Source organism: Pimephales promelas, chromosome 19 (assembly GCF_988280905.1).
Source record: "Pimephales promelas chromosome 19, fPimPro1.hap1.1, whole genome shotgun sequence".
Classification (NCBI taxonomy): Eukaryota; Metazoa; Chordata; class Actinopteri; order Cypriniformes; family Leuciscidae; genus Pimephales; species Pimephales promelas.
Window position 1 is genome coordinate 18,696,501 of NC_142787.1, and position 26,669 is coordinate 18,723,169.

The following is a 26,669-nucleotide window of genomic DNA, read 5'->3' on the forward strand; positions in this document are numbered from 1 at the left end:
CAAGACTAAGGCAGTTTATTAGAAATCAGCATTTTAAAACGTTTGCAAAATGACACCCATCGTTAGAAAACAATTGCATATTTTTGTTTGTTCTTTCAGATGTCCATACTGTAGTTTTTCTAACTTTGAAAACAAACTGAAATGTGGAAAACATAAGTACTTTCTTCATAGCTTTAGCACAACAGATTTAAAGCAAAACTATTGGCACAAAGCATTATAGATTGTTCCAGAAGATTCAAAAAGAATGGCCTGACCACAAATCTCTAAATTAATGTCAGTCATGGCAACAATCAAAAACACAGACTGTTAATACATTTATTTTTAATACATTTTATTAATAAGGTTAAAAGGCACAACAGGTCTCATACGGCTTTTTTTTTTGTCGACAAAAACAAGAAACGTAAAAAATATTGCATTGATAGGTTTGCTTTTTTGCTTGTGTTTGATCACATGCAGCAGCAGCTAGAGGTATGATTAACTCAGACATATTCGGTATGATATACGATGCTGGTTAGTTTAAATCGATCACTCAACTGTTCACAGATCAGGTACCCCTCAGCAAGGAGTCATTGGCCTGCATGAACAGCCAAGCTGTGGGATAAATTGACTTGTCAAGTGGTCTAATGAAACGAAAGTCGACATCAGTTTTCTGAGTTTATAAATCGAGAACTCTACAGTCAATATCCCCCATCTTTTTGTTTTATCTCAAAATCATTATTTTACTGTGTTCTGCTACTTGCATTGACATTAGAAACAATCAACTGTGCGCACAATCCAATCTGTTTGTAAATACAATGTTTGCAATGTTGTAGTTGATTGTCTTTGTCGTGCAATTTCTTCTGTTATTGACCGGTAATTCAAGATGGGCTAGAGTTGAGACTTAGTTCATAGTCAGCATGAAACTTCAGAGAAACTCTGGGAATAATCTTGAGTTACCACTCAGATGGTCTCATTTCAACCCCCACGCCATGTTACCCAGTGCAACAGTAGAGATATAGATGTTTTCTTAGGATTTTATGCACAAGAGGAGGGAAAAAAAGGCTTGTGTAAATACACAAAACACTAATTTTTTGATCCTCAGGGCTTGGACATGAAGTGTAACTGGAATGTATACAGGGGGCCAAACCCCAAATCTTGGGATTGTCAGTGTTTGTACACTACCATGCTGACATCTGGGTCAGAGTTCAGGACGGAGAGTTCAGTCAGTGTGCTTTTCTGGTGTGGAGGGTGGGAGGGCTGTTAGTATCTTGCGGACTGGACGTTTGCAGTGTTTTGGAGGACTCAGGACCCAGATTTTCCACGTCAGAAGAACACACACGCTGACTGCGAGTCCTCTCGAATTCTTCATCCTGGACATAAGGATCAATACAATCAATGAATTTATTTTTAAAGATTTCATAGGACTTTGAGGCTTATTCACATTTAGGCTGCATTTATCAAAAATATTGTAAACACAATATAATATAACTTAAAATAACCCTTTTTCTCTTTTTAATGTAAATTGAACCATTTTAAAACGTAATTTATTACAGTCATCAGTGTCACATGATCCTTCTGAAATCATTCTATTATAAGGTTTTTATTATCATCAATGTGAAAAAGTTGTGCTGTTTAATATTTTAGTGGAAACTGATACAACTGATTATTTGATTAACAAAATTTAACAGACCTGCATGCATTTGACATAGCAATCTTTTGGTCACCATATTGACATAATAACTACATATTAAAGGCATACTAACGGTTTGATTGTAAGGGAGAGAGAAAGGGTGGACATTTTTCTGTGGTTCAAGACCTTAAAAGAAAATCTAAAATTGTATATCAGTTAAATAAAGGTGTCTTGACCCCCTTAAGAACAGCAAAACCACAACTTATTGCAAGGAAGAAAAATCATCATGTTCACTTAAAGGACACCTATTATGCCCCTTTTTACAAGATGTAATATTGGTCTCGGTTGTCCCCAGAATGTATTTGTGAAGTTTCAGCTCAAAATACCCCACAGTTAATTTATTATAACCATTTGAAAATGTCATTTTGGGGCCTGTTTGAAAATGAGCTGTTTTGAGGCTTGTCACTTTAATGCAAATGAGCTGCATATCCCCGCCCTGCCTTTGGATGAGGGCGTCACTTGATACCTATGGCTGGCAGTCGGTCTAAGCAGAAGGGGAGAGTGAGAGACGCGCTATTTTGTCTGTCATTCAGCGTACGTTTGAATCGGAATATATAAATAGCACGAAGAGACTCCGGCAGAATAAACACAAATGAGAATGGACCAGTACGTCTCGGTATGGTTATTTGATACATTTATGTACTTTAGCGTTGTAAACGCGTCCTCTTTGCAAGTATGGTGGAGCAACACACACACACACACACACACACACACAAACACTAACGCTGCCGCATTTTTTTTAAACTAACGTTACATACACATTCTGTGATAAAGTTTGCTACGTAACTTACAAGCGAAATTACATTTATGCGAGGGACGGGTACCTGTGGCGTCATGTTTACTTGTCATACAGGTGCTTCTGTGGCAAATGTGATGGCTAACTTACAGAACAGGAACATATATGCGGTTTTTAATACAATACCTTTAAATATGTATATATATTTATAAACGTGTGGTTACACACTATACAAACAAGGTTTAAATTATATACACAGACATCCTACGATGTCAACAACTTTAGACGCATTTGTTGTTGAATTGGCTGACATCGACTAAAAAGACTATTTGCTCAAAAATCATAAAATACACTTACTGTTACTGGAGGTGACGTTGGATCGCAAACAGTAGATGACGATCCACACTTGAGGATTAATTTTTAAGCCACAACAACAGGATTAATCCACGAGTCCACGACAGAACACTTATGTTTCCAAGAGACATTACCGGCTGTCGTTGAAACAATGGAGGATGATGTGTACAGATCACCGAGGGCGGGGTCTAGGCCACAGCCACACTGTCAATCAAACCCCTTTCTCATTTTCTACGTCACTAAGAGCTGAATCTCAGAACAGCTCGTTCTGAGGCAGTGCACATGATTTATTGAAATTGTAAAAAAACCACTGGGTGGATTTGTATCATTCTAGGGTGGTTTTGCTCACACACTGCCAACACACATTTATGTTCAAACACCATGTAAAAGTGAATTTTCCATAATAGGTGCCCTTTAAATTAGGACTGTTGGTAGAAGAAATAGTTGACATGAAGAACAAGAATAAAATGCTAAAAAAGTTTAGAATGTCCCTTTAAATCTGTGTGTGTATGCAAGACTTACAGTGTCTGTGTGCTCACTGTAATGGTTGTAGAGCTCCATGTCTGACAGAGCGCTCTCTGCCATCTCCTCCTCATAGTCAGTGTGATAGTCCGATTCATCTGAGGGAAAGATGGCGATATTCCGAAGCATTAGTTTAATGATGTTTGTACACAAATCACACAACACTAAATGACATCCAACTAAGAAGCAGCCAAAGAAAGATCAATATGCAGGAAATGCATGCCAAAAATCCATGAAACAGAATGTTAAATGCCAAATGCTATCTTAAAAAGTACATTTACAAGAGGTTTAGCATTGATTTACCATCCACATGAGCTGGTTTGACTGGCTCAATGCGTGAGACGATCTCAGCCAGATCAGTGAAAGAAGCATTGGGACAGGTCACCACCTGCAGAACAACAAACTGAAGTAAGGAACTGTTAACACAACTTACATCTGAAAAGTCTTTTAGGTGACCTATGGCTTACACTGTTGCTCTGCGTTTTGTGGAATTCTTCCTGATGTCTGTCCTTCATCATCTTTTCTACAACGCCACTCCTGCACCAAACATCAAACACCGTCTTCCCATGCTGGTGCCCAACTTCCTACATGTGCACACAGCCACACACACAAACAAACACACGTGGCACACCAAAACAAACCCAAAAAGTGTAAGTGCAGGAGAAACACTGAATACTTAGGGTGCGGACGGTAAAAAAGTAAAGGAGATAAAACTCACGCTGATCTCATCGAACTTGCCGAACTCGAGCGTGCGGTATCTGTCGATGGGTGGTCTGATGTATTCACAGTAGTCGCTGTTCTTAACAGATTCAAGCTGTCTCACTGAGCACACATAAGCCAATCGAGCCTGGATCTCAGTCATGTTCAACACCTGAAACAGTCACACACAACTTTGAAAATCCATGAGAATCCATGAAAACTTTATTAAAGAAACTAGATTTATTTTTATTTTTTTAGTGCTTGGATGTTCTGGTAAGTTGCGGTTTGCTTTTTTAAATTTTTTTTTTTTTTTTTAAATCTTTTTGCAGTTGCTAGGGTATTCTGTGTGGTTGCTAGGGTATTTATGTTTGGTTGCTAGTTAATATGGCTCAGGTTCCCCCAAAAATGCAAATCTATGGCATATTTTTGCTTGTTTTGTCATCCGTTTAAACTGGTACACCGGTAAGTACACCACACCATCACATGAATTGACACTGCAACTTGTGTAAAATGTAAAAAAAAAATAAAAATAAAAAATCACAAGCAGTTAACACTAAAAATCAGGTCACATAAGTGAAATTTCACTGGCAAAAAAGGTTCACTGTCTATTGTCAATAGTGTAGTGATATATGACGCACAGCTCGGTCATTTTCAAACCAAGCAGCTTTCTGTTATCATTCGCAGAACAACAGTAAATCTGACAGCACATTTACGAGTAATAGTAATAGCCATGCTTGCCTTAGAAAACACAACTAATTAAGTAAGCACTGCATATGGGTAAAGTCTCCCTCACCTTGACTTTCTCAGCCAGTGGGTTGAACCGTTTCCATAGCAGCCACCAGCCAGAAAGGGCATCCCCATAGTTAGTAAGGTTTGTTTCATCTTGGCTTCCCACATCAATTGCAATAACCACCTTTGCACCCATGGAGCGTGCCACATCCGCTGAAATTGGGACAGAAATCAAAACGCTCACCAACAATTAACCACCATCATTAAAAAGAACAAAACTGCCAAATCCTTCAGATCTGATAAACCGCAGTAGTCTAGGCCATAGACCGCACACTCATAGTCTGCCCCAGGCCTAGCAACAGAGGGAGGGCCGGGAGGGGCTTGGTCGCCCCATGAACATCCCTGTGCCCCCCCCCCCCCTCCAGGCCGAGAGAGTTGGACTTGATACTAGCGTGTAATTCACTACTACACACCTGGCAGGTTGTTGATGTAGCCTCCGTCCATGAGCAGGTGTCCATCTTTTGGATCACACAATGGTGGCAGGTAACCAGAAAGAGACATACTGGAACGCACATATCTCCACAGAGAGCCTGAGACAGAGGGAGAGGAAACATCAGACATTTATCCTGGTTAAGGAGAGGCTCATAAATGTATGTGACAGTACCAACCATCAGTGTGCACTCTCATCGTAGAGGCGGTGATGTCTGTGGTGATGTTGAAATATGGGATCCAGAGATCCTGTAAACGAGCCAAACACATTTAAGCTGCTGAATTTGGCAGATTGCGATCCTGTGTAGGATTTCTTGAGCCAAAAAGATCTAGTTTCCTACCTCTATCTGTTTGTCTTTGAAGACAGCACTAATGCTAGAGTTGAACGAAGCACCGGAAAACATAGAAGTGATTGGGTAGGTCAGGTCCAGCACTTTCTTAAACATGGAATTCATTTCCTGCCGAGAAAGAGAGGGGAACAAAGTTAGACTTTTGATGACCAATTTAAGTGGCACTTTATTTAGATCCTAAAGAAAAATAAAGGAATAGTTATTAAAAAGAAAAGGGGAAAGAAATGCTAATGAAGGGAACAACAAAACAAGAAAGGGAACAAGACAAGTAATAGGAAAAAGAAAAAAATGAAAATGAGCAGGAAAATGAAAAGGTACAAGAAAGGAAAAGAAAACAAGAACAAAATAATAAGAGACAAGGAATAGGAAAAAGAAAACAGGATTAAAATGAATAGAAAAATGACTAAAAAGAATAGGAAAAGGTACATGAAAGGAAAAGAAAAGGAAAAATTTTAATGTAAAATGAAAAAAAAAAATAGAAAAAAGGAATGAAGAAAAGAAAAAAATAATAGGAAAGATAAAAATAAAATTAGATGAAAAAAACAAAAGTAAACAAAATGAAAAAAAAAAGGAAAGTAAAAAGAACAACAAATAAAAATAAAAAAATAACAGGAAAAAATAATATGAAAAAGAAAGGGTTCTGTGTACTTAATTCACATCTTTTAATGAGCACTGTGGTGTATTTTCCACAAGGATCATCTCAGGTTTTAAAATGTTTCACATTACAGTGGTCTCTCTCTCACCATGGCCCATTCTCTGGCTCTGATCCTCATTCTGCTGTAACTGCGGTCCTCTGCATACAGCGCACCCATCATGGACCCGATAGAGGTGCCGCCCACCAGATCAATAGGGATTCCTGCTTCACTCAATGCTCGAATGATGCCCACCTGAGAACAACCCCTGGAAGAGGGAAGAAGGGATGAAAAGGGGGATGGGGGGGCAAATAAACCCAGTAATATGAGGCCAATCAATACATAACCTTTTACGTTGGTTCTGTTCTATCTGTCAAAAAAAATTACGATGCCCAAATATGGCTTGATTAAAATCGACAACCCTGTCCTAGCCTAAAGGAGACTGGGCAGATTAAACACTGAACACAGAATCAATCACAGGTTACTACACAGAAATCAAAGGAAAAAACAGCAACCAACCTTTAAACACCTCCTGCCAACCACAAAAAAGACAGAATAGACAAACAGAGGATGTCAGATCAAATTAAATGACAGAAAGAGAACAACAGAGGCAAGAGGTCAAACAAAGACTGAGAGGGGGTGGTAAAGGGCTTTTAAAAGAAAATGCCACAGTAGTGTCAACAAGAGTGGGAGTGTGGAAATGCATTCAAAACAGTGGAGGTGTTTTTCTTCTCTTTTACAGTTTTTTTAAAAGGTGAGTACCTGGCTCCTCCACCCCCCAGCACTAGAGCGATGGTGTTTCCTGTCAGGACACGGGCCAGGCGTGAGAAATCAGAGTGGCGATCGGCCGGTTTCTGGAACACACGCTGATACATCTCTCTCTGAAAACACAAATGACAAAGGAACTTAAACCAAAGCTATAACAGAAATCCATGTTACATTAGCAACGCAAAAATTCTCCCACATCACCTTGGTCTTGGGTCAGATATGCTCATTAATACAGCTGCCAACCCAACTTATGGCCACTACTGGAAACCCTTTTATTAAGAGTTTCCTGGTTTTGGTGCCATTCATAAAACATTAAAATTGTCTTTATTCCAATCTCAGCTATGAGGCAGATCATAAAATAGCCAGTTCAAAAAAAAAAAAAAAAAAAAAAAAAGTCAAATTAATTCTACTTTGTGGTTGGTTTTCTCTTTATATACTGAAAGAGATGAATATTTGCCATGACATATTATAGTCAATGGAGTTCAAGGACACACCAGTAGCAGCCTGGGAAACTTGACAGGAATATCAACAGAATGTCAAAAATCAAAATGCATAATTTTGGAAAGGAAATCAATAATAATAAAAAAAAATTCCCCTTCACTCAAGAAAATGTCAAGGGCCGGGGGTCTGTGAAAAAATAAAATTAAAATAAATGTATATATTATTACAATTTTTATTTATTTGATATAATCTTGATGTTATACTAAGATTACATTAAACAAATCAAAGCAAACTCTTGCATCATCCAATTTTGGGGTCTGTGGCATTAAAAGTTTGAAAACCCCTGAGCTAGACCACATGACTTTCAAAATGTCAGTTATTTCAGTGAAACCATTAAGTGTAATATTGAGTGCTGTACCAATTTTGGCAGGCTCCTCTTGGAGAAGACTCTGCGGGGGCAGGACAGGTGAAGGTGCCTGGAGATCCAGCTCCGCATGTTCAGCCATTCGGCTGTTCCTTTGGGAGGAGGGCCATCCTCCCGGTGCAATAACACCAGCTGTTTCTGTGCTCTCACCGCACTCCCCTCTAACATACGCTCCAGCTGAGTGAAATAGAGACAGACAGACAGACAGAGGGCTGAATATCATCCTGAATATCATAAACCATTGTCTATCAACTAGACAACACTCCGTCAAAATGCATTTAAGATAATAAAATCACTTTCTTTAATGGAACGCACTGAACGCAGAACTAATCCATAAATATAATAGAAACATATCCATTTCTTTCACAAGGTCACTTCTTTCAGAAGAATACTTATTGATTGGGACGTTTAAGAGAAAACCTACGTCATCTCTCAATTCTTTTCTTGTGAATACAATTACCTTTTTCAAACTTGTTTAAAACATCTTTGAGTCCCTGATTCAAAAGAGCAGCGCCATAGAGGCCGTTCCCTTTAAACTCTGCAGGATATACACGATCAATAGGAATGTTGCTCTACCCCGGACCTCTGATCCAACTTCAAACACAAAGCCGAAAGACTGTCCAAAACCCTGGATATCTGAAAATATGCTTCCTGCTGCACTAAAACTATGAATCTCTTGCTCTCTAGGAAAAGAGCTAAGTAAGCCCTGCAGTTCCACGGGAGTCCCGTCAACATGGTTGAATACTGCCTGTGAACAGAGTGGTTAAGCAGTGACCTACAGTACAAAAGAATAAAAAAAAAGCACCTGGAGTAGGTGTGTTATGGTTCAAACAACCTAATATTACTTGGGCTCAATGTATAAAAGTACCTGTCATCCAGAGAGAATGATAAATTAAGCCTTGAAGCCCGTTTAATTTGAGAACTAAAGGGTTTTTATATTAAAGACTCTTCAGTTTCCAGTGGATGTAGCAAAAGCGGTGTAGCTATGAGTCTTGATACATAATTTACAGTAGCACCAGTTCATGTAAGTGTTTTTCACTCTGATGATGTAACACCATCATACCTCTCCCACGGCTGGGTCCTGCTCTCCCAGTCCTACGATGATGATGCAATCAGCCTGTCTGATGCAGCGCTGAGTCCACGGGGTGAGTGACACATCCGTCTGATACAGGACTATGCGGTGGATGTCTTCCTGCTGACCCAGCCAACTCGACAACCTGTACTCATGCACACTGGAGTAGAGCGAAACTATTTTTAGCTACTTTTCATGGTCTCTGCAAATAATCTGATTTGTTCTCTGTATTGCAAGTTATTTCTAAAAGTTTAGATAATCGAAGTGTTACATTTTAATAAACTATTAAACAAACGTCGAAGTAAGTGACATGTTTTATTTATTTATTTCAAGCAAATAGTGTAACAATGGAAAGGATACCCAATAATGATAATAATAATGTATAATGTATACACTTTTCAAGTGAATTGAAATAAGGATTCTAATGACTTCAGTTGTTAAATTATGAATTGTGTGAACTTTTGACAAGTAAATTTCTATGATGCAACAGTGCTCACCCACTTTTTCAGTGGTGTTGGTTCCAAGTATTTTTGATTCATTTATCCCATAGGGATTTCTAAAAAGTTTGAACAGCGTTATAAGCCATGAACCAAACTAATCAGCTATGATATAACAATACATTTTGATTTGAAGCAAAAAATGCATTTGAAACTTGGACTACAAGAACTACAATCTCTTGAAGCATTGCAAACAGCATAATCGAATGAAAAGCGATGGATAAATAGAACACTCATTAAAAAATGTTGAGATATATAATATATTTTAAGGTTTTGCAAAATATGCATTCAAATATTAAAGTATTTTGAGAGCGTAGGGAGACCAACTCGATTACGTTATTTACGGTGCTTCATGGGATGGGCTAGAGTTAGAGCTAGAGTTCTTCTGCTAAGCGCTGCCAATCACAGTACATTTCTTATTTCATTTATACATTTATAATGTTTTAATTTTAAAAAAAATATTTTCTTTTAAACTTTATATTCTTCAAAGAACTTTAACAGTTTCCACCAAAATATTAAGCAGCACAACTGTTTTCAACATTAAGAAAAACTAAAAAATGTTTCTTGAGCCGCAAATTAGCATATTAGAATGATTTCTTAAGGATCATGTGAAACTGAAGACTGGAGTAATGATGCTGACAATTCAACTTTGCCATCACAGGAATAAATTACATTTTAAAATATAATAAAAACAGAAGACTTTAAATTGTAAATAAAATTCTTACTGAGCCTATAACTTTTGAATAGTAGTGTATGTGTATGTCATGCACTCAAAAATATTTAACACCATATCAAATTTAACAAAGACATTGCTACACAGTTTGGGTTTATAAGTAATAGATTTTACATTGTCACATTTTTTGAGAGGATGTGTGAACTCAGGAGTCCTCTTGTAGCTACTTTGATGAATGTGTGTTGGACTCGGTTCCTTGTCTCAGTGGATCGAATGCTGTTAAACTGACCAATAAACATGTGATGGATGAGAGCTTGTCAATAATCTTGACAGAAACCAGGACAGTATTGGGACTTAAAAGTTTTCTGAATTTAAACTAAACAGAAAACACAAGAAGCGGTTCACAACTAAGACAAACATCAGCAACAAAAAGGAAAAAGGAAGATCTCAAGCTGGGTTAGAGGGACCAGGACTCATGCGGACTGATTAGTTATGGGGTTAATTGTGGTGTTCATTTACATATCACAAAACAGCTTTCATCTCGCTCATCAAACGACTACTTCAATGTGTAAAAACAAAATAAAAATGAGTTTGTTGTTGTTTTTCAGCTGAACACAAAAAATGTGCATATATTAATAAATTTGCATATTCTGATAGATGGAGTCGGCACACATTTGTATAAACTAATATTTGATCCCATATAAATTATAATGACACTTTGATGCTGTACCTGTCTAATGCAGCAGAGCCGAGGCGCTGTTTGATGATGTCACTTGTCAAGAGAAGAGTGGGACCTAGAAGACAAAGATAAATTTGACCCAAGCTTTCTCTCTAATTGTAAACCTTCTCATCTTAATAATTTAAAATCTATAAAATTTAGCAGTCCTCACCAATAGCTAAAAGTGCATGCTGAAGTTCCAGGGTGAACGCAGTCAGAGGAACCTCCTCTGATACCGGGAGTACAGTGACGGTAGAAAGGTTTGAGGCAGGGTTCCCCGCATCCCATTTACTGCCGGGAGTGTGTAGAGCTAGACTGCGAGCTGGACGTTAAAATACAGATACAACGCAGTTATCATAATATGGAGCCTAGAAACCTTTGCCTTTAATGCCGGACATGGACCGCTGATATTTTTACACACACACACACCTGTTAAAGGTCCATTAACTTGCTGGAGGATCTTCTGTCCGAGCAGGTGAATAAGCCTTGTGACTACCTAATGAGATCAAATACAGAGAACAAAACTGATATTATACAGACACAGAGGGAGCAGAGAAACTCTAATAACCGCAGTTTCTGGCTATAAAGCAAATGCAGTGTGGCTGGCATACCTGTGGGAATTTTCTCTTGATGGAACTGAGAGCACCTTCAGGTAGTTTAGCCAATTCTGAGTCCCGAACAGCATGAACAGTAGTTGCTCTGTTCTGATGGGTCAGAGCTTCCACCTACATTCACACACATACACACAACACATGAAAAACTTACTTGGAAAAAAAGTTTAAATACTTTAAATACTGGAAAAAAAAGTTGAAATAGCTTTAAATAAATTAAAGCTATACAGAAACGCATTTTGTAAAAATAAAAATAGAAGTGAATTAAAAATTTGATTAAATATGATGGTAGTAATTCTAAAATAACTCTATGACTCATGCTTAATATATCTATATATAAGTCTTCGGAAAGCATATAACTGCTTTCAGTGAGAAACAGAATTTTTTGAGAAATTGAAATTTGTTATTCATCAAAAAAGTAAATCATACAGGTTTCATGATTAGAGCAAACATCAGCAGTCACAAAACACCAATATCTAGAAATACAGTCAATCTGTAGATTAAGACTAAATTTGGATCTTCAAACAAGGCATCACATCACTCGCATCCATGGACAATGAACCACTGTTCTCCAGGCAACGTAACCATGGCATCACCATGGAAAGGTATTCTTAGCAGCATAGGCGTCACTACGACGTCAGCCAATCACAATAAAACATTATGAATAACGAGACAGAGGGATCTCCTGGGATACTGAGATACTGGCACACCTGATTAGGTGGCACACTGAATGCATCAATGCCAGTACACTAATGTCATCAAAACTATTCTCGGAGATACTACACATATAATAGGCAGACTTTCTATATAGTACATTCAAAGCATTATATAAAATGGAACGATATCTGATGATTCATTGTTGAGTCATCTAAGCACAAAATAAAATGTCAAAAAAGGTTACAAATTCTGAGAAACTCTGGGCAAGGTGCAATCATTGGTTGCTAGCACAGATTTGAAGACGTTACACTATATGTTGTGCATGTGGAAAAGCTTACCACTCCAATAAGATCTCCACGGCCATACTCTCCAGTCAGCTCCTTTTTCCCATCCTCCTTCAGGATGACGGAACGCAGGCGGCCACTGAGCACTATAAAAGTACTGTCAGACTTATCGCCCTGCCTGAGAGAGAAAGAGAGAGAGAAAGGATGGGGTCATTTATCATAGAAGATTTATGAAATGCTGAGAAAGCTTATCTGTCTAAGCCAGAGGGGCTGAGGAGAAGAAGAAATCGCCAAGTTTATTAGATTGTATTCTGTCCAAAGCTCTTACTGAGCAGGCATTGGAAAAGATGAGAAAAAAAAAATATCATAACAATAGAGTGTTATAAATGTCTTTATTGTCACTTTTGGCCAATTCAATGCATCCTTGCTGAATAAAAATATGAATTCCTTTAAGAAAAAAATTTATAAATAATAAAACCAAGGGTGTTAATAAGGGGTTTGTCCTCCAGTTGCTACTGTAACTGATTCCACCACAACATTACTGGTACCAACATTATTGGTACTGGTTAAAAAAAAAAAAAAAATCTTTACCCATTCTAAAAATGAGTGTAGCTGATGAAACAATAATACCTGTTAATAAGAAGGTTACATTTGGCCAAGTAGTGCACTAATTTACTAATTTAAGTAGAGTACGTATTTACGCTAATAAAGAGGTAGAGAGAAAATAAATAGTGCGAAAGGAGAAGAAAAAAGTAAACAGTAAATATGAGGAAATGAGGCGAACCTGTAGACAGCTCTCCCCGCCTCCACAGCCATCCAGTCAAGGGCAAAATCAATCTGTCTGACGAAAGATGACATCCTTCTTACAACTGTATGAGCCACATTCAGCACCACAGTGGGCTCAGCTCGCATGATCCTGACAATACACACACACACACGGGAGTGAAACAACTTGTCAAACCGTCAAACCATCAAACCATTAAAACCAGCAAAAAGAGTGAGTTTATGTTCATTATTTGCAAGCCAATGTCAACAAGAAGTTACATATAACTATGCATTTATTAGCCAATTAAAGCAACACCAAGTAAGTTTTCCTCTGTGGTCATCCTACAGGTTGGAAGTGGAATTGTCCCTTACTGCTGTCGTAAATAATTTAGCCTACCGCATACTGTCGCATGCACACGCATGCACGCACATGCTCTCTGTTTATCCAGTTAAGAGGTAAAAACAATAATAATACTGTTCGTTTTCTCACACAAACCGCTCGTTTCGTGTCTTATGCCATCAATGTGTACTTACATTTACGAGTCATTAAATAATATTTAATTTGGACTTCTCTGTGCATGGTCTTTGAGGTGGTGACCACAGACCTGCATTATATGACTGATAGACAACAACGGTTTGACCTAAAAATATCAAAATTGAAACTACTGTGGAAACAAAGACACCTGCATCTTAGATGCCCTTGAGGTAAGCTAAAACAAACCAAAATTAATTTCAAAGTGAACTATCCCTTAAAAAATCTTACTTGGTGTTGCTTTAAAAATATTTACTTATTTATGATGTGATACCAGCAGCAATGGTTATATTCATGACAAAATCAACAGTATTTAAAAATATATATATATATTGTTACAATATAATTTCAATACACTGTTTCACATACATACATATAGAGGTAACACAGAGGTAACAAGTATTATTGCTAATTTCTTCTGTGCTTTCTGTACAGCCGTCATGGATGACACTGTTTTTCCATAACAGCCTATTATATGAATTGATAGATCATTTTAAATATTGGTCAGACAGACACAGACCCTTTCTGTGGGCTGTTTTAGCCAGAAAAGTGGACCAGATTTTATGTTGATAGTAGTAAAGTTTGTCTACACTAATATTCTAAAGTTTGGGGTCAGTAAGATTTTTTAAATGTTATCGAATTAAGTCTCTTATGTTCCTCAAGGATGTATTTATGTGTTCAAAAATACATTAAAAACAGTAATATTGTGAAATTTCACTAGTAATTTAAAATATTTCCTAGTGAAATTTCCTTTCACTAGAAAAAAAAAAAAAAGAGTAACAGACCCCAAACATTTGAATGGTAGTGTATGTTGTGATTTTGGAACTAGACTAACATTAGTAGTGGACTGAATACCTACTCATAGAAATGTGTTTTAGAAATGGACAGGAAGCTGCAGTCACGATGTGCCCGTACGGTGAAGATAAGTGGCTCTCCCGTCAGTACAGCCAGCTGACCCACCAGCTCTCCTGGGTGAGCCACGAACAGACACGTGTCCTCCTCTCGGTCAATCATCCTCTGGTACACATGCAATGTGCCCGAAATCACAAACTGCACACTTACTTCCTAAGAAACACACAGACAAACACAGTCAAACAAATGATTTTGACAGGGTAACACATTAGAAATTCTCACTGAATGTTTCAAAACTTAGCAAGTTGCCTACTTCTCCTAAAGCAAAAGCTAAGTATATAGTAACATTAAACCTCTTCTAAAATAGCTCATTTTATATGTATTCTTACGTAATTTTAAGCTAATGAAGATGCTGCCCCTGTAGTTAGCAGATATGCATTTAATGTGATGTCTGACCTGATCTCCTTGTCGAGCTACAATAGATCCAGATTTAACTTGATGGAGCGTCACCCTGCCCTCCAGCAAACTGGGGTCCTGCACAAACACAGCACCAATAAACACAAAATCCATATAAATACGTACGTTAACAAAAACCTATATCCCACTAATGGTGATGTATTTTGACCTGCAGTGGAATAATCCCCAGCAGGTCCTTCTTGGCGGCCTGGAATATGGCGCCCACTTTACTAGGGGGCACGTCAGAGTGTGATGCATTGTCTGTGTAATGAATCACAGCGGACGGAGCATGCTGCATGGTCACACTCTTCTTCAAAATGGACTGAAGAACATAAAACAAAATATATCAATGCTGTTTTAATATATATAGATATTTGGGATGAGAGAAGGATGAGATGGAGGAAGAAAAAACCTTGACAGAAATGGACGGAGGATCGTCAATGGTGACTCGGGCCCGTTCATAGGCCATGTTCAAGTCATTTCCTGCCACTCCTGCACAAACACACAAAGAAACCAGATCTAGTTTGTAGATTTCAGTACTAGAGGTCTCATTTGTGTGTAAAAGCAAGTCTGTGTGGCGTGAATATGAGCGGAATGATAGGCAGATGATGGGTGAACTGTTACCTGAACTCTCTACAGGCATCGAGACTGAGCGAGACCTCCGTGCAACTATGGACGCATTTTCGTATGAACCTGCTTGCCCTCCATCTAAGTGATGAGACATTTCTATCACTCTCAAAACAGACAAGTACAATTTTACAGAAAATCTGTTTTTTTGTTTTTTTTGTAAAAAATACAATAAAAAAGGGGGGAAAGTGTTTTTTAGGGGAAAAACAAAAAGTGCCAGACAAAAAGCCCCAAAAAAGTAAATAGTCAATATTGCAAATGCAAAAAGTTATTTTACTGTAATAATTCAAAATATCTGTAATAATTGAAGGGATCCAACCTTGGATTTTAAGATAGCAAGATTTTTTTTTAATGTTTTTAAAAGTAGTCTATTATGCTCATCAAGGCTCAAAAATACAGTAACTACAACATTGTTAAATATTATTACAATTTAAAATAAGTGTTCATTTATTTTAAATGTACTTTTTCAGCAGCCACTTTAGTCTTTAGTGTGTCTTTCATGTGACCCTTAAAATAATTCTAATATACTGATTTGTTGCTAAAACGTTTCTTATTAATATCAATGTTGAAAACAATTGTGGTGCTTAATATTTTGGTGGAAACTGTGACACATTTTTGAAACTGTGACACACTTTTTTTCAGGATAAAAGACCAATAATTTGTAACATTATAAATGCATTTACTGTCACTTTTGATCAATTTAACAAGTCTTTACATACACACACACACAGTGTATATATCAATAGTGTATATGACATATAAACAAACGTGTACCGGAGTGTGTCAAGTGGTCTCCGTCCTGCAGTTGCTCGTCTTCTGGGTGTGTCTGGAAGTGGGGTCTGCGGGGGACTTTGCAGGGACTCCCCTCGGTGAGCACACTGTTGACCGTGAACAGCGGCACTGCTTGTCTCTCCTATACACACATTCACAGTTCAGACAGCCAATTAGAAGCATCTGACACACAAACAATTTTACTGGTCTGATGTAACAGCCATTGACTCCTGAGGTCTTTCTCCAAAGAACAAACAATTCAATAAACACCTTTTATTATTTACAAAATAAAAAATACTATAAAACTTTCATGAAATGTAGTGCAAAAGTAAACAAAAAAACATAAACTAATTTAGTTTTCTAAAACCAGCTTGACTTTTATTAATATAGCGCTTTTTACAATACAGATTGTATTAAAGCAGCTTCACAGTGATAACATGAAAATAATACAACACAGATCAATAATATTGTTGTATATTAAATGTCCCCATCTTAGCCGGTCAAAAGCCAAGGCAACAGTGGCAAGGAACTAAAACTAGATCAACATCCTTATTTTCCATCGAACCTTATTGATTTTTATACTTAAACTCATCACTTGCTTTTTTTTCCATCTTAAAATGACAAGTGTGAGAACTGCACTGAGTTTATGCTGTGTCGTCACATAACCTTGCCTGCTAACAGAACTAAACTGCATTTATAGCCGATGGGAGAGTACTCAAATTCACAGAGCAAGCTAAAAGTACTTCTTAAATCAAAAACGGAAAACAACTCCCTCGGCCTGCCCGCACGGCGAAGGTAGAAGGGAGCTGCTTGTGTGTAGGGTTGTGCCTGTGACATACAGTGATGGCTGATGGGAGATTTTCACCCAGAGGGTGTTAAAGTCGGTGTCCTTTAAATGAAAGCCGAGGTCTTATGATCCATGTTATTCAATCTAGCTGAGTTTTACGGCTCCAGCACAGGAGTGATTATGCCGCTTGAGGTTAACGTAGCATGAAATAACGGTGAGTGTGTGTGTGTGTGTGTGTGTGTGTGTGAGAAAGCACATATTTTAGAAGTGATAAAGAGTGTGTATGATCTTAAAAGTAATAATGCTGAGATGTTCGTGTGTATTCTTTCTCAAACCTGATTGAAAAGCTCAGTGGTCAGGCCCAAGTAGTTGTGAAGTGCCAGGAAAGTGACTCTCTGCAGGCGCACCATGATTATCTAAACAGACAGAAATAAGACACAAATTAACGCTTTTTGTAAATTACGATGCTTACTCCAGTTAATAACAGTTTGAAATCTTGCAAATAAGACACCAGTGTCTATGCAGTTAAATGGGCTGTATGTGGGGAAAAAAAAATATTTTCTTCGCTTCTACAAAAAAGATATTTTGATGTGCAATTTATACACAGTCTAACTTTTCACATTATCATGTTTACAAAGACTGAACTGCAAACACAAAAAAGTAATTTAATTTAATTGTACAGTTGAACAGTATCATTAAAAGTTTTAGGTCAATGTTACATATAAGAATATAATTTGTTGTATCATATTATTTACAATAATTTACTGTATCAGCCAATATTGGATAATTAATTTGCATAATTTTACCATTTATGTAACCTTCTCTGTCATCTAACATTTCCTTTAACTTAATATTTAAAAACACTAATAACTGATTAACACTGATGAATGAAATTTTTAGCAAATCACAAAATTAATTTCCATAATTAATAATGACTGATTTTGTTTTTTAGTTTAATTGTATAGATTATAACAGTTACAATAACTATTATTAATAATAATAGTATTTATTTATATTTGTTGGTACAGAATTTTAATATTGGCCATTTAATTATATGTAATAATATGAAAATAATTACTACTTATCGATATCCATCATCATTTTTATATTTGTGCATCCCTAGTATTAGCTACTTGACCACCCTGAAGAACTACAGTGTGAACAGTATTGTCAAATACAAGTCATTTACATATAGATCTATTAAAGGTATATTATATCATTTATTTTAATACAGTCCCACCCACTATAAAAAAGAGAGATAGAACCCTGGTGAACATTACAGGCCCAGACATACTTCAAGCGAAATTGAAGAATGAATTAGTATGACGTCCTTTCAACAAAATTAGGCCAAATTAAGTTTGTTTGGAGTTTGGAAGAAGATTTTGGAGAAAACAGCTTGCCAAAGTGAAATTTCCGGGAAAAGTTTGATACGGCTTGTGAACACCTTCAAACTACCATTGGTCCGTGGCAATTATTTCATTTCAGTTTATTTATATAGGGAGGGACAGTACAAAAAAAATACCAAAACATGATCCCAGTCAAAGCTGGAAAATATGTATTGTACATAGAGATTATAGCAAGAGCTAACACCTTCGAACTTATATAATATCTAGGTGTGTTTTTAGGTGTGTTTTCCTCCTTTTATGTGAAAATCTCCTGATTCATTTCTTCTCTTTAGTCCGTAGAGGTTAGACGCAAGTAAAACATGAACAACTAGAAAGCAGCTTAACAGTAACAGTGACAGCAATCTATAGTATAAAGTGATATTTTTTTTTAAATGTGACACTCTGAATTCCATAGCTTGGGTAAATATATGCACATCACTATGATCATATGCTTTTTTAACATCACAGTTATTGAGAGGTAAGTGCACAACATATTATTGCTCAAGCCTTTGAAATTTATTTTTAACCAATAAGCAAAAGATGAAACAGAACCTTGGCGTGAGTATATTGGGGCCTTAGAGAAAAACAAAACAAAACAAAAAACATGATATGTGATACAAAAAAGGTGTAGAAAATGTCCTGTTATTATTGTGTGGTTGAAACAGATGTTCAGTAAGACAGAGGTCACATTGATGCAGACAGCCATGGGGGAGTTCAAGCAAATCTGTACCTGTATGACTCTCACTAGCGTCTCTGGGTATTTCTCAAACACTGCCTGGAAAGCTGAGGCAGGCAAACGCAAAATGGTAGACCTGACCGCAGCACGAGCAGACACAGTCTTATAAGGAGCAGGATAACCCTGAAGAGAAAGGAGAAATCCCAAATGAATCTCAATGCACTAGAGCAGGATAGGTTATTAGGAAGGCAGACAGAGAACGTACTGTAATGATGTCTAGAATGCTGAGCAGACTGTGAACGCTGTCCCCGGGCAACACGTCCTTCACCACAGGCTCTGTGCCATCCTGAAAGACACACACACCCCAATGGAGAATTTGACAACATTAGGGGGGGCACTAAGTTTAATTACTCATTTGCCATTTAGCTGACAGTTCTTATTCAAAGTGACCTACAGGGAATTTATTGCAGGGACAGACCCCCTAGATTAACCAGAGGTTAAGCGTCTTAATCAAGGAAATGAATTGTTCATGAATCAATTGCTGTAGGTTTCGTACCAATACCATTTCTGTTAACAGACCTGATCATTAATAAAACTTATTGGACCCAATCAAACACTATTTTATTAGTTGTATTTTCATAATTAAAATTGTACACCCACAGCCATTAATAACCTGGGTTTAGTGCTTGTTTATCTATTGAAACTGTAGCAATTTTAAAAAAGACACATTTAACTCTCTCTCTCTCGCATACATTTACACACTATATATATTTTTATTATTATTTATGTATTTTTAATATTATACATATTTTACATTAACCATTTTGCTCAGATGTTTAACTAAACATGATCAAATAAATATTTTAAATAAATAGGCGCTTTGGATTAAGTTGTTTTAATTAAAACTGCAGTCCGTAATTTTTTACTCTTTGTTGCCATCTCTGTTCGAAATCTGCAATTGCAGTAATTCACAGAATTATCAACTTTACGTGGGTTGTGCCTCGACACGGCACAGCTCCGATGAATCCAATGTTTTGAGGATAATGTGCGGCTGTCAAGTCACCGTGCTGGTGTGGATACTGGCATTTAGAATCACATATTCTTTTTTTGAAATTACTGTATGACCAACATAAGAATTTTCACCAGAAAATGCCATCGAAAAAGTAACATCCACTTCTGTTCTGACCCACTAAGGGAAAAAAAAGCATTGCAGTAAATCGCGCTGATTAAATCGATCGCTTATCATATCACGTTAAACTGTGCAAATGATACTTTGTTCTCAAATTGTTAATGTTAACAACATCAGCATTGCGTAACTACATGTAATGTTTTTCTGATATGTACCCTTGTTTTCGCATGGGTCAGGTTGCAGTCTCTTTTTTTCTATAGCCAATCCGAAGTCAGAACGAAGTCTTTTGCATTTTACAACGGGTGAATCTCTAGTTGTCACTGGTGATCATTGTTTGAGCCTTTCTGGATCCGCCATCAAATTGATGCGTTTTATTATAACAAGCGCTATGAGAAAAGGCTTTAAATCTGCACCTCCAACTAGAGATCCTAGCACCGATTACAATTTTCTAGGCCGATTCCGATTTTCATTGAGTTTGACCTGCCGATTAAATATATATATATATATATATATATATATATATATATATAAAAACACCATATATTTTTACTCAAACTCAATAATAAAAACAAGTTTAAATGGGTACATTTTCTTTTCTGACATAGCCTACTCCAGTTCTTGTTAAAACACACGACAAATGCAAATTCTGTGCATTTTGCACTTTTAAATCCTTTTTTTTTCCTTCATCAAAATTGTGCTTTCATTTTATTTGAGTGTGAGCAGCACAGCAAAAATAGACACGGTCGCAGAAACCGCTTCACTGCTGCTCACGCGCTGCTCCTGCTCCCGGTGTGAATGCACTCCTTTGATTAACGTGCAAGGCGAAAAAATATGGGCTGCTCACGCTTGTGGTTTACTAAAGGGGTAACGCCGGAATTCAACTACTCCTTTATGTGACACGCAAAGACATGCTCAAATTTCCCGCAGAAATTCACCAGTACCACTGGAACTAAAAACATTATTACAAGCTTACCGTTTTGAATCGAGCTACAGCAAGCAGACAGTTTTGAACACGGGGTGGTTATGTACTTGCTCAATTTATTATTTTTATCCCAAAAAAAGTTACGGAATGCAGCTTTAATATACATAATTATATTTTAGAATAATGCATAATTTAATTTAATATATTTATTTATTTATTTATTCATATATGATTGGTAGTCTAGGGCTGAGCAACTTTTTCCACACTTTATAATATGCATCATACATAATTTACTTTTTATATTTTGTTTAATTTATATAAATATATACAAATAAATATCATTACAATAATTAATTCAATTTAATAGTACACTTTTGAATGCATTAGTGTGCATGAGGTTGATGACCAAGTTAACTGTTAACATTCCCTAAACCAGTGCTCTAATGAAGTCTGTGAATTTGAAAAGGTACTCCCATGGCTCATCCTTACAAATTCATGAATGCAAAGCTCAAGCCTTCCATCCTGAACCACATAAATGCTGTCATCATCATCCCCTGGTTTGAACAGCCCCTCTCCCTCCTGCAGCTCGACAAACACCATGTGTCGACACAGCTCCAAAAACAAGGGCTTTTCAAAATGACCAAGTACCCTGAAATGCATTAACGTTCAACTTTAGAAGAACACCAGCATTCCACTAGGTTGAAAAATGTATAATGTGATTTGCAGTTCAGCTGTGATCATGTAAGTGTCAAGAGTCGTTCACCTGACGTTCTTGAGCATGTAGAGCACCTCTGAGGGCAGATTTGAGTTCTGCACATCAAATTCGGTGAGATCTGCTTCTAAGAGAGAGGGAGGGGGTTCTTTGGGCTGCAAAGTGGGTGGCTCCTTCCTGATCCGCAGGATCCTGCATGACATCATAGCAGGATTCAAAGCAGAGGCACTGATTGGACAGCTTCTGACTTAAATGTGTGGGTGATAATACGAGATCTAAACATACCTGCGTGCTATACTTAGAACTTTAGGTCTCTTCCGAGAGCGCTGCTTAGACACCGAAGAGGAGGTTGGTGTCGAGGACAAGGTCTGGACCTGAAATATAGAAATAGACAAACCAAGTGGAGTATGGATAGTAAATAAATATATCAGGCTATTAGTCATACAGGTTATGAACTGTGGCACATGTTCAGGATATTCCACAATCTATGCTGCCCTCTAAAGGAGGAAGACTAAACCTTTAGCTGATGATGTACATTTTAATTACACCAATAAATGAGTATTTGTGGAACAAGTCTCTGCAGAGTCACAGTCTGAACAATCAGCTATTTATCTTGGAGCACAAATAGACTACTGTGAATGTGACCATTAATCAGCAGCTAAAACAGGGTGCAAATCACAGGAAAGTTAATGGGTTTCAGCAAGATGTGACTCACCTTTCTCATGATTTTCCTGCCGTAAAAGAGCACTTTATCTCTTTTTCTGAAGCGATAGCGAGGAACATCAGCCTGTTGACCTTAAAATACACACAAGCAAATGCATAATCAGATTCCAGCAAACTGCTCAACACATACACTGCAGTTTAAAAATTTGGGGTCAGGGAGATAAGAACATTTTTTAAAGGACTTAAAGGGATAGTTCACTTTGAAATTAATTTTTTATTAGGTTTTAGCTTACCTCAAGGGCATCCAAGATGCAGGTGTCTTTGTTTCCACAGTATTTTCAATTTTTATATTTTTAGGTCAAACAGTTCTTGTCTGTCAGTCATATAATGTAAGTCTTGGACATGGCTATGGTTACAAGAGGTAAAAACAATATAAATACTGTTCGTTTTCTCACACAAACCACTCATTTCGTGTCTTAGGCCATCAATGTGTACTTACATTTACGAGTCATTAAATCATGTTTAATTTGGACTTCTCTGTTCATGCTCTTTTAGGAGATCCCCATAGACTTACATTATATGACTGACAGACAACAACGGTTTGACCTAAAAATATCAAAATTGAAAATACTGTGGAAACAAAGACACCTTAAATCAATCAAACGTGACAGTAAAGATGTATAACATTACAAATAAAAAATTAAAACTTTTAAACTTTTTACTCTACAAAAAAAATCCTCCACAAATCCACAAAATATTAAAGTCACCATGAAATAAACAATTTGAAAAGAATATTGCAGTGTGTATTATATACATGATTTATTTTGGTTTTAGTTGGTTAATGTGTCCTTGTAATCTTCAATAAAAGAAAAATCACTTTTTTGGGGACATTTTTTGTTTTTACCTGTCACCCACATGAGATCGCAGCAAAAGCAAACCACAACGATCCCATCAAATCCAAGTGGACAAGAGTCCCGTCCTACATTTTGTTTAAGAAGCTGTTTCACTTATGGCGCTTTTCCACTGCATGGTATGGTATGGCACGGTTCGGTACGGCGCGCTTTGGCGCTTTTCTACTGCATGGTATGGTACGGTACAGCTAGTACCGTACCGATACTGAAATGTGATGTGAGCACACTGTAGACCACTGATTGGTCAGTCAGACAGAATCGTCACTACCAGCATCATTGTATTTAGATTTAAATAGCCAGTAACAGCCACCGCTGTAGCACCTGTTTTAAAACTACTTGCTTGACTTGCGTGAAGAAAAAAGAAAGAAAGAAAAATTCCAAAAAACAAATGGCTGAATCGTGGACGAAGTGCAGACGTTCCTCTCGTTGGTTGCCGAGGAGCGGATAAACTATAACGGTCAGACTATAATCCCACCCACTTTGAAGCGGTACTAACTGCAGTGGAAAAGCAAACCGAGCTAAAGCGAACTGAGCTGTGCCGAGCCGAGTCGTACCGCGCAGTGGAAAGGCGAAGCGAGACAAACCGTACTGAGTGCCATTTGAAATACGTCACAATAGGAAAGAAAAAACTATCGCAACTTCTGTTTCATGTTGACTTTTCATGTTTTCAACATTGATTATAAGTAAAAAGTTTAACTGAAGCAGCATATTAGAATGATTTCTGAAGAATCAGTCTCAATATTACAATATATTAAAATATACATTATTATACATAACATATTTTACAATATTACTGTTTTTATTGTATTTTTGATCAAGTGAATGCAGACATCACGTGAGCACCTCCATCATATTGAACCCACACAAAACTTATTCAAGAATCAGAGCTGAGCAACACGCTGAAAACAACACAATTTGGAAACAAAAGGGAAACCCACTCGCCAGTTTATATCTGCGGTAGAGGAGAAGTACAGAGATTCCTATCAGACACACAGCCACCACGGCACCGATCAAAACACCCGTCAGCTGGAACAGACAACAGTTACAGATTTGTAAGATAAGGAGATTTATCTGATATTATAGGAAAACTGAAAGATGAAAAATATCACTGGACTTGACAAAACAAAACAAGCACATGCCGTCAGTAATATAGCAAATAATACTGGCAAAAACACTGCAAGAAATTATAATCTGATTAAACAGTGTATCGGTCAACACAAACCTGATGAACTTAAGCATTTTAAATGTCTGTCACTTGTTACATAATCTGTACAGCTGATCTGAGCCAGTTCAGTGTATTTCCTTTCACATGGGAAAGTAATAAGGGATAAGACAGTTTTCCAAAATAATTTAGGGAACACATTGTTTCTGTACCATTGTTGTCTGCATCCTCTCCTCCACAAACTGCTGCAGGCGGAAACGAATTTCACTCCCAATAGCCTGAGGAAATACATGCAGTATCAATATACAACAACCAGTCAGACACACTGTCAGGGTTTTGGTTTGAAAAAAAACAAAAAACAAAAAAAAAAACTCTTTTGTATTTATAAAAAGTGCATTTATAATTAATTTACGTTTGTTCCACAAAACAATACAATTTGGGGGAAAAAAAACACGCTCATGTGGGGTTTCTTTTATCCATACCAGACTCAAGGGGAAAGTGTTTGTTCAGCTCCTTTCTGTCTTGCACAAAACCTCAAAAGTACTTCCCCTTGCAAAAAATAAAGGGATCAATCTGCTCAATACATAATCCAGCATTCTTTTTTTAAGGGATTGTTCGCCAAAAGAGAAATTAGTCTCTTTTTTTTAATCCTTTCTCAAGTCTGTACATCTCAAATAAACAGGGAGTGGCCAAACAATTAAAAAGAAATCACATAAGTAGTGTTTTGTTTTTTTGTATATTTATTTATAGTCTTATTTTAAAAGTTTTCTTTTCTTTATGGCAGAATATCATGAAACATATTCTTAAATATAAATACATGCAGAACACATTTCCAATCCTGACTAATCCCTTTGAACAAAATAAATGTTCATCTTCATTTTTTATATGTAGTAATCTGATGTATGTTAAACATTACTTGATCTATATTGGTATTACTCACTTCTTGTCTTTCTGTTTATCATGTCTGTGTTATTTGTTCTTTAGTTTTACAGAATAAAATAAGTACACAACACACATGATCCATTCACATGCATAGCAAATCAATGCAACAAAAATGACATGTTGAGATCCATGATACTTACAGGATACAGGCACTGTGCTTCATCTTCCAGCTCATCTCCCATTTCTAAAAAGACAAAGCCACTCAATTGATGGAGAATCCATTTAGTTGCATCATGTTCTCAAGCTGTCATTCATTCATGAAAACAGTCATGAAGTCTGAGCTCCAACTTTTCTGGAAGTAAACTTCTGTTTTAGTTTAGCTTTAGTTGACATACCTTTGCAAAAACATTTTCGAGATAATCCGATGGAAAAAATAAGCATGCGAGTTAAATATGACGCAGTGTTTCTATTGTCATTAGAGCAGTCAGTGATGACATGCATTAATGTTATGGGCGTTACAGCTAACGTTATTTAATGTGTAAACTAAACAACCACGCCACCTTATAGAAACAGATTAATTCTGTTTTAGGTTTAGACTATTTTAGCACAAAATACCAATAAAACCAGCACATCTTACAAAAACACCTGTTTAGCAGGTGGTGTATGCGTGACAGTGTAAAATGCTAATTAGCTAACAAACAGTAGCTTACTTACTAAAGACAGCGAAATTGGAGAACGATGCTGAAATAATCCTTTTATTTATACCGCAGCTGCTAGCTGGGTCACTTCCCTGTCATTTCCACACAAATTTCACTCCATTGCAAACTTTGGCAGCTTCTTTTACGCCCCATGAAGTCAAATCTCTGCTATTTCCTTAACAGTCCTTCACGTGGCAGTGATATGCAATTTCATTGGCTACAAACAACACGAAGAGGCCAATCGGAACCACTGTTGTTTGACTATTTTTTTTTAATTACATGCAAAAACAACATACGGTCAGACAGATACGGTACACATGCTAACCCCAATGGGAAATGGGTGGTAGAGTACACTCTAAAAAGGCTGGGTTGTTTTAACCCATCTTTGGATCTAATATGGACAAATTCAGCCAT

General features: G+C 37.0%; 1 protein-coding gene across 2 annotated transcripts; it reads right to left on the minus strand.

The window, feature by feature from the left end:
- pnpla7a (patatin-like phospholipase domain containing 7a) lies at positions 1-26,457 on the minus strand. Of its 2 annotated transcripts, XM_039668873.2 has the most exons (36): positions 26,272-26,457; positions 25,758-25,801; positions 24,888-24,953; positions 24,452-24,539; positions 22,655-22,734; positions 22,225-22,313; positions 21,991-22,131; positions 21,717-21,876; positions 19,442-19,522; positions 19,231-19,359; positions 17,451-17,531; positions 16,332-16,470; positions 15,555-15,638; positions 15,343-15,422; positions 15,100-15,252; positions 14,931-15,008; positions 14,482-14,687; positions 13,110-13,241; positions 12,380-12,503; positions 11,385-11,498; positions 11,203-11,269; positions 10,946-11,095; positions 10,786-10,849; positions 8,877-9,045; positions 7,808-7,990; positions 6,943-7,061; positions 6,292-6,448; positions 5,540-5,656; positions 5,378-5,447; positions 5,183-5,299; positions 4,774-4,922; positions 4,000-4,152; positions 3,749-3,865; positions 3,585-3,669; positions 3,282-3,379; positions 1-1,349 (listed from the first exon to the last, which is right to left on the minus strand). In XM_039668873.2, exons 2-36 carry the CDS (start codon positions 25,797-25,799, stop codon positions 1,203-1,205), a joined length of 4,029 nt encoding a protein of 1,342 aa, XP_039524807.1. In that variant the 5' UTR covers positions 25,800-25,801; positions 26,272-26,457; the 3' UTR covers positions 1-1,202. The 2 variants fall into 2 exon arrangements, with proteins under 2 accessions (XP_039524807.1, XP_088979537.1); XM_089123411.1 differs by lacking the exons at positions 25,758-25,801; positions 26,272-26,457 and having other exon boundaries at positions 24,456-24,539; positions 24,888-24,902.
- Positions 26,458-26,669: the final 212 nt, after the last annotated feature.

Coding starts and splice junctions, on each gene's coding strand:
- pnpla7a (XM_039668873.2), bottom strand. CDS start 25,799: ATGGGAGATGAGCTGGAAGATGAAGCACAGTGCCTGTATCCT. Junction 19,523..21,716: donor AGCTTTGCATTCATGAATTT/GTAAGGATGAGC, acceptor TGTGTCTTTCAG/GATGGCACAGAGCCTGTGGT. Junction 11,499..12,379: donor GTGGAGATCTTATTGGAGTG/GTAAGCTTTTCC, acceptor GTGTGAATGTAG/GTGGAAGCTCTGACCCATCA.